The 14,421-nt window shown below is 31.3% G+C and overlaps 3 protein-coding genes across 4 annotated transcripts; 2 read left to right on the top strand and 1 right to left on the bottom strand.

The window, feature by feature from the left end:
• Positions 1-1,162: 1,162 nt before the first annotated feature.
• Positions 1,163-4,390, top strand: LOC115712345 (very-long-chain aldehyde decarbonylase GL1-9). 2 transcript variants are annotated; one of them, XM_030640619.2, is made up of 3 exons: positions 1,192-1,344; positions 1,497-1,832; positions 3,487-4,390. In XM_030640619.2, the coding sequence occupies exons 2-3, from the start codon at positions 1,599-1,601 to the stop codon at positions 4,030-4,032; spliced, it is 780 nt and encodes a 259-aa protein (XP_030496479.1). In that variant the 5' UTR covers positions 1,192-1,344; positions 1,497-1,598; the 3' UTR covers positions 4,033-4,390. The 2 variants fall into 2 exon arrangements, with proteins under 2 accessions (XP_060962741.1, XP_030496479.1); XM_061106758.1 differs by having other exon boundaries at positions 1,163-1,832.
• Positions 4,391-5,587: 1,197 nt separating this feature from the next.
• Positions 5,588-8,575, bottom strand: LOC115712356 (pentatricopeptide repeat-containing protein At1g34160). Its single transcript, XM_030640626.2, has 2 exons — positions 8,018-8,575; positions 5,588-7,162 (listed from the first exon to the last, which is right to left on the bottom strand). The coding sequence occupies exons 1-2, from the start codon at positions 8,422-8,424 to the stop codon at positions 5,815-5,817; spliced, it is 1,755 nt and encodes a 584-aa protein (XP_030496486.1). The 5' UTR covers positions 8,425-8,575; the 3' UTR covers positions 5,588-5,814.
• A 1,565-nt stretch (positions 8,576-10,140) lies between these two features.
• Positions 10,141-12,640, top strand: LOC115712367 (co-chaperone protein p23-1). Its single transcript, XM_030640637.2, has 6 exons — positions 10,141-10,294; positions 11,272-11,458; positions 11,551-11,722; positions 11,804-11,841; positions 12,028-12,133; positions 12,229-12,640. The coding sequence occupies exons 1-6, from the start codon at positions 10,290-10,292 to the stop codon at positions 12,339-12,341; spliced, it is 621 nt and encodes a 206-aa protein (XP_030496497.1). The 5' UTR covers positions 10,141-10,289; the 3' UTR covers positions 12,342-12,640.
• Positions 12,641-14,421: the final 1,781 nt, after the last annotated feature.

Here is a 14,421-nt window from a genome sequence, read left to right as displayed (position 1 = left end):
AAACTTTTTTTTTTTTTCATATTTTTTTTTTAAGTTTTATGGTATTTTCGACAATTGTCGCTCAAGCTTTGCTGTATTTGTGATAGTTTAATTATTTGGTGATAGTCCAAACCACAAAAATCGCACCGCACTGCACTATTTTGTACGATACGATTTTTGTAGTTTTTTAGTTTTGCGGTGCAAGTGCGGTTTGAGAAATTAGAAAAACTGCATGTGCGGGTTGATTTGAAAAAATGGTCAAAAACCGCACTACCCGTACCACCCGCACTGCGAACACCCCTACTAACCTGGACTTTGGGACCCAAACTTCGGCTTCGACCCCAGTTCGGACTCGGACCACGACCTCAGCCCCAAACCCGAACCTGAACCTGACTTAAATAAAATCAAAAAATAAAAATAAAAATAAAAGTTATAGAATATAGAACACATTTTTATTTTTTAAAAATACAAATTTTATTTTTGTGATTAAAAAATTAAAAAATAAGTGTTACCAAACACTCTCTATTTTATTTTATTTGACTATTCTGTTATTTTTTTTTTAAAATGAACATTTATTTAATTAATGGGTAAATAGTGACATAAGTACCCAAAGTTTCAAGTTTATAAGTGGCATAATCTCAATGTTTATTTTTAGCGGCATAAGTACCCAATGTTTGTAAAATTGTAATTTTTCTCTAATTTTGTCAGTACAAACTCTGTTATTTTCTTAAATAGGCCACATATAAGGTCCAAATTCTAGATCATTGGGTTTAGACAAAAATATATAGTATCAGTTACTTCAAAATATTCCTTTAATAAATTCAAAACGGAGTCTGTATTGACAAAACTGGAGGAAAATTACAGTTTTACAAACATTGGATACTTATGCCACTAAAAATAAATATTGAGTTTATGCCGCTTACAAACTTAAAACTTTAGGTACTTATGACGCTATTTATCCTTAACTAATTAATGTATATAGAGCTATTTTTCTCCGTAGCACAACACTAAACTAGTAAAACTATTTCGTCTAGTCTAGTCCAATTATGCGTACCAAACGAGGGAGTCACGCTGTGACAACCTATAGTACAAAACATTTTTCTTAGGAAACAAGTGGCAATCAATAATTGGTTGAGACATTTCATTTAGTTTATTTATTTAAAAAGTGAAAAGAAAAACAAAGAAGAAAGAACAAAAATATCAACAATTGATTTTTGAATGAGTGAACTGTGAAGTTTAAAATTTAAATGTATTTTACACTGTTTGCACTCACTTTTCATAATAACACATTCTCCAATCCAAACACAGCCTTAGATCTGAGAATTCACTCTCCAATACCCAAACCCATTTCCTACCTTCTTCACTGTAAGTCAAAATCAAATTCAGTGTTTTTCTTCTTCATTTTCTGTTTTGTTCCCGAGAAAATAAAAAAAAAATAAAAAATTTGAATACTCGAACCACCTTCTGTCTTTTTCAACTCATTTGATTCGATTTTTCCATTCTTTTTTCTCTTCCAGGGTTTAGAAAAATTGGGGAAATTTTGTGTTTTGTTGGGAATTGAAGAATTATTAGTAAAGGTAGAAACTTTGTCTGGTAGTGAAAATTGGGATCGAAAAAAAATGGTTTTTTGGGAAGATTATGTGAGTGATGAGTCGATGGGTACATTTGCTCCGATTGTGGTTTATTGGTTATATGCTGGGTTTTATCAGTTGATGCCACCTTTGGATAATTATCGATTGCATACAAGAAAAGAGGAGGAACAACAGAGCAAATCAGTGCCTCTCTCTTCTGTGGTCAAAGGTGTTTTGCTTCAACAGCTTGTTCAGGCAACCGTTGCTCAGGCACTCTTCTTGGTTAGTCAATTTAAAGACCTAATTTTTGTTTTGTGTGAGTTGAACAACTCTTTACTGAATGGTTTGTTACTATGAATTAAGGTTGACCCAGTTGAAATATTCTATTTTTGGCGATTGTACAAGTGAGATTGTACTCAGATCTCCATTTTTGAAAACCCCATTTTGGTTAGAAAGGGAATGAGAAAGGACTATAACAATCCATTGTTTGTTTGTTGTTGGCAATAGAGTAGTGTGTAGTCTTTGTGGTTTGGTTAATACAATTCAGTGAGTTTCATAATTGGGATTTTTGTACCATATGCTGATATATTATGAATTTTTACTTCAGAACTTAGAAATGTAAGTGAAAATTTAAGACATTTGCATATAGGTAAAATGCTTCAATCAAACCTTTGTTTTCTTTTTGTTCTCTTCCCTTTAGAGATATTGGTTTCCTTAAAAAGTGCTTAAAGTTTCATGAAGCCCATGCCTCTCTAAGGTTGATATGATAAGGTGGTGGTCTTAGTTGAGGAACCACTTGAATTCCATACCAGTTCAGATTAGGACTCGGTCCGCGAGTTGCGTATCTGGTTCTGGTAGATTACATTTGGATTTTATGTACCTTGTATTTTATGCCATAGATGGCATCTGTTTTATAAGAAATATGTTAATTTCCAAAAGTTGTTATTTTTGGGAATGATGTCAACTTGAGTCTTAAAACTTCCAAGTAAGCTTGTATTGAATTATAATGATATGGTAGGAGGGAAACTATAATAGATTTTGAATGTAACAATTTGGATTTTCTGTGGAACAATCTGGTGTTTCGAAAGTTAATCAGAATCATGTAATGAACAAATTAGATTCTTTGTTTAATTGTTTTGTTGAACAAATATCAAGTTGATTATCCAAGTTTACATTTGGAGCTGTGCAAGCTGGTTGTTGCATGGGATTAACTTAGTGAAAGTCAAAGATTTTCCAATATGAAGAGACATTTGATTTGCGGAATTCTCTTTGCAATTTTTCATTTGCTCATGTTTTAACATCATTATTGTCATCATCACCATTATCTTTATGACTAAAAGTTTCACATTTCGTTTATGCTTTTTCTTGAATAGAAGGAAAGTTTTTAGGCTTTATAAACAATGCCATTGCCAGGAATGTGAACATGACTGAAATCTATGTATGTGCCTGAGGTTGTTAGCTGGCTTTGATCAGAAATTGGATTTAATGTTTTCATTGCTATCCATAGGCAACCACCCTAGGAAGGCTCTACTAAAACTCTGATAACTCTTGTTCACCATGACAAAACCTTCTTATAACCTATTATAAAGATAAAAACACTAAAAACATATTGAATTTCTGAAGAATATCCTAGTCAATCTAGTCTATTCCATAAATGACAGTGCTGTTCTAGCTTGTATTGGCTTTTAAAGATTGTAGATTGTAATGATTAAGAGGGAAATATTGTAATCTTTTGTTGCTTTGAAAGTGAAATGATCATTAATTATTTCACCCTTTTAGACAATTTATAGTTAGGCTTAGAAGGTTTGCCTGATTTATTGGTTGAACCTTTAATTTATCAAGTATTGTGAGATTATATGTTCTATGCCGGATGATATTTAGATGGATCTGCTTGAGCTTAAACTAATCCTTTACTTCAAAAACATCGTTGAATTAGGTCACGTCCAAGGCAAATGCATCGGGAGTAACCATTCAACCCTCCCTCGCAGTTCAGATAGTGCAGATTATTGTTGCAATGTTTGTCATGGACACATGGCAGTATTTCGTGCACCGTTATATGCATTACAACAAGTTTTTGTACCGCCATGTCCACTCACAACACCACAGACTAATTGTCCCATATGCTATCGGAGCCCTTTACAACCACCCCCTCGAGGGCCTCTTACTCGACACTTTCGGTGGGGCCCTTTCATTTCTAGTCTCGGGGATGACTGCAAGGACAGCAGTCATTTTCTTCAGCTTTGCGGTGATTAAAACCGTCGATGATCATTGTGGACTCTGGTTACCAGGTAATATCTTTCATCTGTTCTTCCAGAATAACACTGCTTATCATGACATTCACCATCAATTACAAGGCTTAAAGTACAACTATTCTCAGCCATTCTTCCCATTATGGGATAAACTTCTGGGCACTTATATGCCATACAATCTGGTAAAAAGACCCGAAGGGGGTTTCGAAGCGAAACCAATTAAAAGAGAGTAGTAGTTTGATTTTTTCGTCTCTTTTAAACATTTGTCCTGATATCGATTCAAGCTCTCTCCCTTCTAATAGGAAAATTGATGAGGCTTTGTTTTAGAGACTCAAGCAAGGGATTGAATAGAGTTCATATTCCATTTTTGGTTGCTTGATAATGTGTATGTGTTCTTCTTTTATGTGCTTTGTAATTGTGATATTTATTCACTGTGTAGTATATTATTAATTTCTATGTTGATTTGACAATTAGATTACAGGGTCAGGTTGTTGGAGAATCAATTTATTGTACTTGTAGTTTTGTATGTTGATTTATATTAATTATGCTACTTAAATTGTTTGATGGCCTCTTGAGGCTATTATGACTAAACTTTGAGTACTTTGTCCTTTTAATCTATTGTTTTATAGTATAAAAGAAAAAGGAAAAATAGTATCTAAATTTATTGTATCAGAGCTAATATTTTTGTAATTGAGCTTCTTTCAAAATATAACAAAAGAAGATGAAGGAGAAAGTAATAACTAGATGGAATCATTGTTGTGTTGTGCTTATGATTTTTAAGCCACGGTGGTGTTTGGTTTACCGGAATATAATTGTAATGGTAATATGAATAGTAATAGAATGTAATGATAATAGTAATAGAAATACTATTACCATGTTTGATTTATTTTGTAACGAACATTGCAATTAGAATTAAATTGACAAAAATATCCTTATTTTATTTATTTTTTTATATTTTCAAAGTGAGAAAGAGAAATGGTAAAATTGTCTTTTTATTATTTAGCTGTCATTGTAATCTTCATTCATGAGGTGTAAGAGTGTAATGAGATTTTATAGAATTGGTGTAATGCCCATTACAATGGAATTCTATTACAAAGATTAGAAACAAACATAAACTAAACATTGTAATGGTGACTTTGATTCCAATACAATTTTGATTACAATCAACCAAACATGCATTTATTTTTAATTGGGAATTTAAAGTTATTGTTTCTACATTTTTTTTTTCCAATTATAGGATGTTTTCTATATCCTTACACAATTAAAAAAATATGTTATAGAACTTTTTAAAATTAACTTTAAAAAAGTTAAAAAAATATTGTTCAACATGCTTTTACATGTTAACTACTAAAAAAATCGTGCTTTAAAAAAGTTCCTATTAATTATTAATGTTTTCAAAAATAATTAATTTTGTTAGTATTATTATTGAGGACCAGTAGTACTTAGCATTTGTAGATATGTTACATTACAATTAGCTAGTGATATTTTCTAAAAGTTATTATATTAAATTATATGAGACTCGATACTTTGAACCAATAGCGATATTGTCACATAAAATGCGTATTAAGTACCACTAGTGTCTTTTAGCATTTCTTTTATTTTCTTGATCTTCAAATACTATCATGTTTTTTAATGGGTATGTTTTTATGATTCCTAACTCAAGTCTTTTTCAATCATTTTACCAAAACAACATATTTAATGTAAAAGGGAGTCCAAGAGTAATGCTTCTAAGTAAATTAGCTTTACACAAACTCAATTCCATGGCCAAAAGTACTATTTCTCAAAAAAAAAAAAAAAGTATATCAAAGTGATAAATACGTTTGATAAGTTATTTCCATTTTCCACCATCAAGTACTTCCTTCCATTTGTTTATAATCTCAATAAAGAATGCTGTGAAATCAAACAAATAAATCCTGCCCCAAACTCTTAAAAAGAGGGAATTTGGTTAAAAGTATAAACTATGCTCTGTACTTTAATATATTCTTCTCAAACTTCATGAACTGTTTTATCAAATTTTACCAATAATCTTTGCAAGAACACAAACCATCTTTAAACCTATGAAATCGTGCTCGATCGCGCACAATAATTTCCCGGTTAAAAATCTTGGAAATGAGTTTGATTACCATATGACAATCCCCACATATTCTAAGGTTCTTGATCACTTGAATTGGTGTTCCTTCACTTGTACTAATCAAACCAAATGCCACTGCCAATTTCTCACTATGATGACTCAAAGCATTCTCCTTCTCTTCCTCCCCAATATCATGCAACACATTATTAGTACTAGCCACATACCCAAAGCCTCTCATTTTCAATTGTATCTCATCCATCTTACCATAAATTTCACGCCATTTCTCGTGGCTTTGATCGCCATTAACAAACTTATGAATAACTCCTTCAACTTCTGTGTAGCTAAAACCCGGTATCTTCCTCACATCCCTTTTCTTCATAGCTTCCCTAACTCTCCCTACGTCGTCCCATCGCTTATGAGCAGCATAAACATTCGATAACAAAACAAAATCGCCACAACTACTAGACCCCATTTCCATAAGCTTCTGCGATGCAATTTCCGCCATTTCTACATTCCCATACGTCTTGGAAGCACCGAGCAAAGTCTGCCATAGCACAACATCAGGCGAAGTAGGCATCGAGTTTATTATTTCATACGCTTCTTCAAGCCTCCCGGCTCTTCCCATCAAATCAACAACACTACCATAATGCTTAACATTAGGCTCCAAACCGAACTCTACCATCGAATAAAACAACCTAACACCTTCATCCACCAATCCACCATGATTACAACCACACAAAGCACCGAGATACGAAACTGCATCCGGTTGAACCCCACCGGATTCCCTCATTTCCCCGAAAAGCTCAAGAACTTTTCGGGCATTACCATCCATAGCAAAAGCCATAATCATTGTGTTCCAAGTAACAATATTTCTCTTACATTTCATAGAACTAAAAACCTCATAAGCTTTCTCAACAAAACCACATTTCCCATACATATCAATAACAGCATTACAAACTATCACATTCCCATCAAGCTTCTCCATCAATATATACTCATGAATCTCTTCTCCTTCTCTAAAAGCCCCCAATTGAGAACAAGCCGAAAGAGCACCCAAGACAGTAACTTCATTAGGTTTAAAACCACCCAATTCATCTCTCATTCTCTTAAACATAGTTATAGCTTCATTGGGTCTATTCCCTTGAGCCAAACCAATAATCAAAGCATTCCAAGAAGCAATATCTCTCTTACACATTTCATCAAACACCTTCCTCGCACAATCAATATCCCCAACTTTCGCATAAACATCGAGCAGAGTAGTCTTCAACAACATATCTGAACCGAACCCGAACCTAACCAGAAAAATTTAAGATAATCACATTGAATTTACACTGTTCATCAAATTTATGGTCGCAAAACAACTATAATGGTCTTTTTATAGATGCATAGTCAATTTTTCTATAAAAATATTACCCTTCTACAATTTTTATTCACAAAATTTAAATTTTCCAAATAAGAAAAAATTGTCAAATTAACATCATCAAAATATTAAATTAGCAAAATAAACACATTAAATTTACAATCATAATGCATAAATTTACAGTCGCAAAACAACCATAATAGTCTTTTCATGGAAACATACTCAATTTCTCTATAAAAAATTACTCAAACTAACATCATCAAAATATTAAATTAGCAAAATAACAACATTAATAATTATATAATACACTATTTTTTTTTACATATTTACGTTCAAAAAATTTCTTTTATATTTTTACCATATTTTATAAAAATAATTTCAATATAATAACAAAATTACTTAAAAATAAAAAAAAATATAATCAAAATAACAAAAAAAAAAATAAAATAAAATAACATACAAATAATAAAAAATTAAAAACAAATTAATAAAAACATAATATAAAAATATATAAAATACCATATTTTTTATGTATAAATTTATATAAATCGTAAAAATATAATCATAATTTTATAATTTTTTTATTATTTGTATGTATTTATAAAATAATCTCGAACCTTATTAACTATAATATTACAAAATGACCATAATCATCTTTTTACAGTCAAATAGTATAATTTATTATCATTTTTTCGATTAAACATCATTATTTTACTAATAAAATATTATTAGAAAATTATTTTGCTAATGAAATTTTTGATAATAACTATTTTTACTAAACACTAACCTAACCACCTGAGAATGGAGCTGAACAGCCTCGTTGCGAGCCAAAGCACGTGCGCAGGCCTTCAGAGCGAAGGAGCACGTGAGCGCGTCGGGTCTGGCACCGGCGGCGCGTGACATGGTCCTGAACCATGATATGGCTTCGGTAGGTTTAGGGCTCTGAGCTAAGCCACGAAGAACGGCGTTCCAGTCGTTGGTGGAAGGAAATTGAATGTAGGGGAAGATTTGTAAAGCGTAAGAGAGGTCAGCGGCGGAGGGTGAAATAGAGATGAGTTCGATGAGTTTAGTGGCGGAAGTTGGCCGGAGATGGAATATTCCGGTGGTTAAGAGGTGGGAATGGAGTTGCTTGAAGTGAGAGTGAGAAAGAGAGAGAGAGCTTCGTCTCTGTAACAAGGTATCTAAGTAAGCCATTCCTCCATGGGAGACTGTTTCTAAAACCTCAAAACCCTTCTTTTTTTTCCCTAAAGCCCTTAACTATTTTAATTTATAAGCTTAGTCCCTAAAACTCTTTAAAATTATATAAAAGCCCCTTGCTTTTATAGTATATTACTTAACTCTCCTCCTTGCATTCTTCATTAATTTCATTTCTTTTTTTTTTTTGGTTATTTAGAATTTTTGTCATCGAATTATAACTTGCCTGATTTTTTTTATCATGTATTATTGACAGTGTTATAAGTTGATTCATTTAACAGTGTAATTAATTTTAAAAGATAATTAAAGTTTTTTTTTTCTTTTTTAAAAATTTAATTTTACTTAACTTTCTTAATTATTAATTTATTTTTAGTTTAATATTTTAAAAATATATTATTTTTTATATTTTTAATGATAAATTATACATGTGGTTATTTAAATTATATTTTTTTATATTTTTAATGATAAATTACTTAACTCTCCTCTTTGCATTCTTCATTAATTCATTTCATTTCTTTTTTTTTTTGGTTATTTAGAATTTTTGTCATCGAATTATAATTTTATCATGTATTATTGACGGTGTTATAAGTTGATTCTTTTAACAGTGTAATTAATTTTAAAAGATAATTAAAGCTTTTTTTCTTTTTTAAAAATTTAATTTTACTTAACTTTCCTAATTATTAATTTATTTTTAGTTTAATATTTTAAAAATGCATTATTTTTTATATTTTTAATGATAAATTATACATGCTGATATGGTAATTAGATAAGCAACTATTTCACTATTTTGTTTGTCACGTGTGATAAAATTTGATAGAATGATCAATTTACAATACCGTGAATAGTTTATTGACCATTTATGACATAGTAAAAATTTCAGGAGCACAATAATGCATAAGATCACTCTTAACAACTTTTCTACTATCTTCAAAATACATAATCAAACTCTACTTTTCTTTGTTTTACAATACACTTTTATATTATACCATATATCAATTTTTTTAAAATACATCACCAAAACCTTATTTTTTTTTTAAATTGTATTATAATTTATTCATTTTAAATATATAATATTAATATATACACATATCCCCATACAAAAATAATCATTAAAATTCAAAATAATTAATAAAATATATTTAAAACAATGAATAATATTTCATAAATGTAGAGCATAAATAGTAAATTTAAAAAAAAAAACCTTAAAATAAAGAATGAGTTTAGAGCATCGACTTTTAGAATAATTCTAAAGGCTAATTAAGATTTTTACCTCCCGAATTTTAACATGTACCAAATCATGCTCTCGAACTTTTAAGGTCGTTAAAAATACCCCCAAACTATTAAAATTGTTGAATTTAAGAATTTTTGTCTAATTTTAGTAAAAAAAGTCTAAGATGAATGAAAGTTTAGGAGTATGATTTAGTATATGTCAAAATTCGAAGGACATAATTTGGTAGATATTAAAGTCTGAGAGCATGATTTAATACATAAACAATCACTGAAATAGTAAAATTGAATGAAATTAAACAAAATCCTTAAATCTAACAATCTCAAATTCAAGGATAATTTTTAATGGCAAAAAAAATTTAGGGGCATAATTTGGTACATGTTAAAGTTTGGGGAGTAAAAATCCTAATTAACCAATTCTAAAAGTTAAGTACCAAAAATCCTAATAATTTTCTTTTCCAAAAGCCAACCTTTAACTATATTAATTTATAAGTCGTCCCTAAAACTCTTTAAAATTACATAAAGCCCCTTATTTCTATAGTATATAACTTAACTCTCCGCGCATTTCTTCATTTCGTGTTTTGTTTTTTCGGCTTGGTTGAAATTGAAAGCTCTCTCTCGCAGTTTCATTCGACAAAATGAGGTATTCTTCTTACTTACTCTTTGAATTTTCTCTCTTCAAATGATGATAATCCAATAATGGATAGTAGAAATGTGTATATATAGGGGAAATTCTTTGAATATTTTTGTGTTTTATATGTATTATATGGCTATATAGTACAATGCTCTTTTTTATCTTGTTTCTTGCTTGGGTTTAGTGTTAGGGTTTAGTTTAGCAGCGTTAAAGAATCTATGCTTAACTTCAAGAATCTATGTTGAATCATATGAAAGGAAAGTCCAAAAAAATTGGGGAAATTTAATAAGAAAGTATTTAGATATTTTATTAAAAAGTTGGATTAAGAGAGTTAAACCATATGAAATGTGAATGAAAATGTGACCTAAGTAGTTGTACTTTTATTCTAGCAACAGAGATTTACACATGTTCTATTTGATCATCTTACTCAGGAAAGGAAAGAGAGAAAGAATTTGGGTTTGCTTCGGAATTTTTTTTTAGATAAAGCCTTGTTTCTAAGTTTAGATAATGAAAGTAGGAGGAGTTTGCTTGTTTTTAATTTTTCAATGGGTTGGTGTATTTTCCATTTTTGGTTATTGGAATTCTGCTCACAAATCATGCAAGCCATATTGTTTTCTTCAAGCCTTGAAAACATTTTTTACATTCTAAGGTAGTGACGGGGAGCTCGGTTTTGCAGGCTATTAGCTCTATCTTTATTTGTTAATCTTGCTTTAAATCCTTTACATAAAATGATGCAGTTCTTGTAGTTTTAAAACATATGCACATGCAGATTTCCCAATTGAAATGTTAAAAAGAAAAACTCATGCTGTATTAGAATAATGATAAAAAGATATATACAGCTAGTTTGTAGCTAAGTATAATGGATGAGTGGCTGGTGTAAAGAAAAATGGTATCATCTGTCATCTTGATCAAAAGGTTTGATCCTTTAACTGTTACTTACTTTCCACTATGGTTCTGATTTGAGTTTAAACCATGCAATTTTCCAGCCGACATCCATCTGTTAAATGGGCACAAAGGTCTGATAAACTTTACATAACCATCGACTTACCCGATGCTCAGGATGTGAAACTTAAGCTGGAGCCTGAGGGCAAGTTTTTATTCTCTGCAATCAGTGGGGCGGACAAGATTCCTTACGAACTTGACCTCGATTTGTTTGACAAAGTTGACGTAAATGTAAGTTTTTCCCAAAATATTAGCATGCTGGCTTTGGAATATGCTCAAATATGTCTTCTTTTTTGTAATAACATTAACAATGGCACTTGCAGGAGAGCAAAGCTAGTGTAGGCTTGAGAAATATTCGTTACCTCGTGAAAAAATCTGAGGACAAATGGTGGAGCAGACTGTTAAAGCAGGCAGGAAAGGCTCCCGTGTTTCTGAAAGTTGATTGGGAGAAATGGGTTGATGAAGATGAGGAGCATGAGAATAACAATAAGGAAGGTATCTTGTATTTCTAGTTCTTTTAATTGTTACTAAACTTGTTTTCCTGGAAAAACTTATTTTTCTTCTTATGATTTTTAGTTGAAAACGATATGGACTTTGGGGACTTGGATTTTTCGGTAAGTAACAATATCTTGAGCATTTGTTTTTCTTCATATTAGCAGAATATCATAAATAAGTACAGTTTGGCTCTCTACACATTTTTAATAGGGAGCTTTCCATAGTAGGAAAGACATTATATGGCTTCGAATAAGAACTTTACTGTGTATATACTTAAACCTCTTGATCCCGGTCTGGCATTTCAGAAGCTGAACATGGGAGGGGGTGAAGGCGAAGGCGAAGGTTATGATGGCTTAGACGGCGCTGAAGATTTTGATGGCTTAGATGGTGGTGCTGACGACGATGATGATGGTATGCTTTACATACTTGTTTCCAGTAATATTATGCAGTTGAAAAGTATTGAAATTTGATTGGGAATCTATAACACTTGAACTAATGTCTTGCAGAGGACGATGATAGTGACACAGACGATGACAGTGATGATGAAGAGGAATCACCCGCTACTGATGAACTTAATGAAAAGGTTTCGCCGGTTGTTGACACTGCACCTAAAGCTTGAATATTGTCATGCATTAAAGTTGGGATACCTAAACTGTCAACCTTAGAAATTTTCTCTCTTTTTGGGGGTGTATGATCAATGGTGTTTGGCATAGTAGTTTTTGAACAGAGAGAAAACTACATAGGTAATTCAATGAATGTCTTCAGTCTCTTGTGATGTGAATGTTTTCTTTACTCTCTAAGATACTAATACCCTATATCACTGATATCAAAGAATTGGTGTGATTCTGATTCTGTAAATTTTGCAAAAATGGATCTTGTTGTTAATCTTTAATGGTCTTTCTCATGAAATTTTGATCATTCATCTTGTGATGACATGTTTGTCTAGATGTTTAAATTAATTTATGTCAACAGATTAATCTGACATATAATAATAATAATTATTATTATTTAAAAAAAACAAAGAAAAGGATAGAAGTGTTTAAGAAATGGAGACTCCCATATGTATTTACAGGGAAGTAAAACACTAAAAACTAATTATTCCACTGCATATGTTGTGTAAGAGTGCTATAATAGATTTTTGTTGAGAGTAGGGGTGGCTAAACGTGTCATATTTGATGTGATCTGTTTTTATAATTCGTATTAGGCGCGTCGATATATTTTTTGATTCGTGTCTAATTTTTTCAACCCTAACCTGATTCGTAAAAGATCGTGTTGTATTCATGTTGACTCACTTTAACTTGTTTTGCTATTATTGAAGCCGGAATTGTAGAGAAAAATAATAGATTAAAATTCAATCAGAAAATTTATATACATTTATGAATATATAGTTTGTTATATATATATATATATATAATAAAAATTAAAAAATTTATAATATTTTTAATTTTATGTTAAAAAAATTAAATTTAACATTAAATCATTAAATATATATTTTTATATAATTATATTATTATTAATATTTGTTTTATTTTATTTATAAAAAATAGTGTTAAATTTGTATTAAGCGAGTCGTGTCGTGTTCCTATTTGTGTGTCTTGTCAAAACTTGTTTTGCCACTCCTAATTGAAAGAGTTTGAGAGATATAAAACTCGCTTGAGATAACTCATAAAAATAGGATCCACTTAATTATAAACTCACACTAAAATTATAGCGAACATAAGACTGGTTTTACATCCTCATTCTCAAGAACCAAAACCCAAGTATAGCTTATTAGCCTAGACAATAACTAGGGACAATTTCAATCATCATTAAGACTTTATGAACAAAATAATTATTTTGAGATTCTAGCCCAACAAGAGTTATATTGGAAGCAACGGTCAAAGCAATTTTGGCTTCATAGCGGGGATAAAAACTCAAAATTTTTTCACGCAATGGCCAGCAACCGCAAACGCAGCAATAACATCCAATATCTTAAAAATAGCTCCGGTGTTTGGACTGCTTGGAACAATGGTCTCGAAGAGGTAATAGTTGATTATTTTACCAACATTTATTCTGCTGGGAATGTTGATTGGAACCAGGTTGTGAACGGTGTTAATTGCTCGATTACTACTGCCCAGAACACTGAGTTGCTGAAGCCGGTTACTAGTGATGAAGTTCGACTGACTCTTTTCCAAATGCATCCAGACAAGGCCTCGGGACCTGATGGAATGGGGCTTGGTTTTTTTTTTTCAGAAGCACTGGCATATTGTTGGGTCAGATTTGATTAATGCTACTTGTAATTTCTTTGCCTCGGGCACTTTTCCTTGCCACTTGAATGATACAAATCTAGTGTTGGTCCCTAAAAAGAAGTCTCCAAGCTCTATGAGTGATCTCCGTCCTATTGCCTTGTGTAATGTCTCTTACAAGGTGATTGCAAAAGTCCTTGCTAACCGTATGAAGCTTCTTATTGATCACATCATCTCTCCCACTCAGAGTGCATTCATTCCCGGTTGTTTGATTTCAGACAATATCATGATTGCTTTCAAAATAATGCACTATCTTAAAAGAAAAGTTCATGGCAAAAAAGGCTACATGACTCTCAAGCTTGACATGAGTAAAGCTTGTGATCGTGTTGAATGGGGATACTTAAAAGCTTTAAAAGCTGTTATGCTTCAAATGGGTTTTGATCACAGATGGGTCAACTTGATTATGGCTTGTGT

Source organism: Cannabis sativa, chromosome X, assembly GCF_029168945.1.
Source record: "Cannabis sativa cultivar Pink pepper isolate KNU-18-1 chromosome X, ASM2916894v1, whole genome shotgun sequence".
NCBI lineage: Eukaryota > Viridiplantae > Streptophyta > Magnoliopsida > Rosales > Cannabaceae > Cannabis > Cannabis sativa.
The sequence above is the reverse complement of the archived record's forward strand: the minus strand, read 5'-3'. Positions and strand labels throughout refer to the sequence as shown.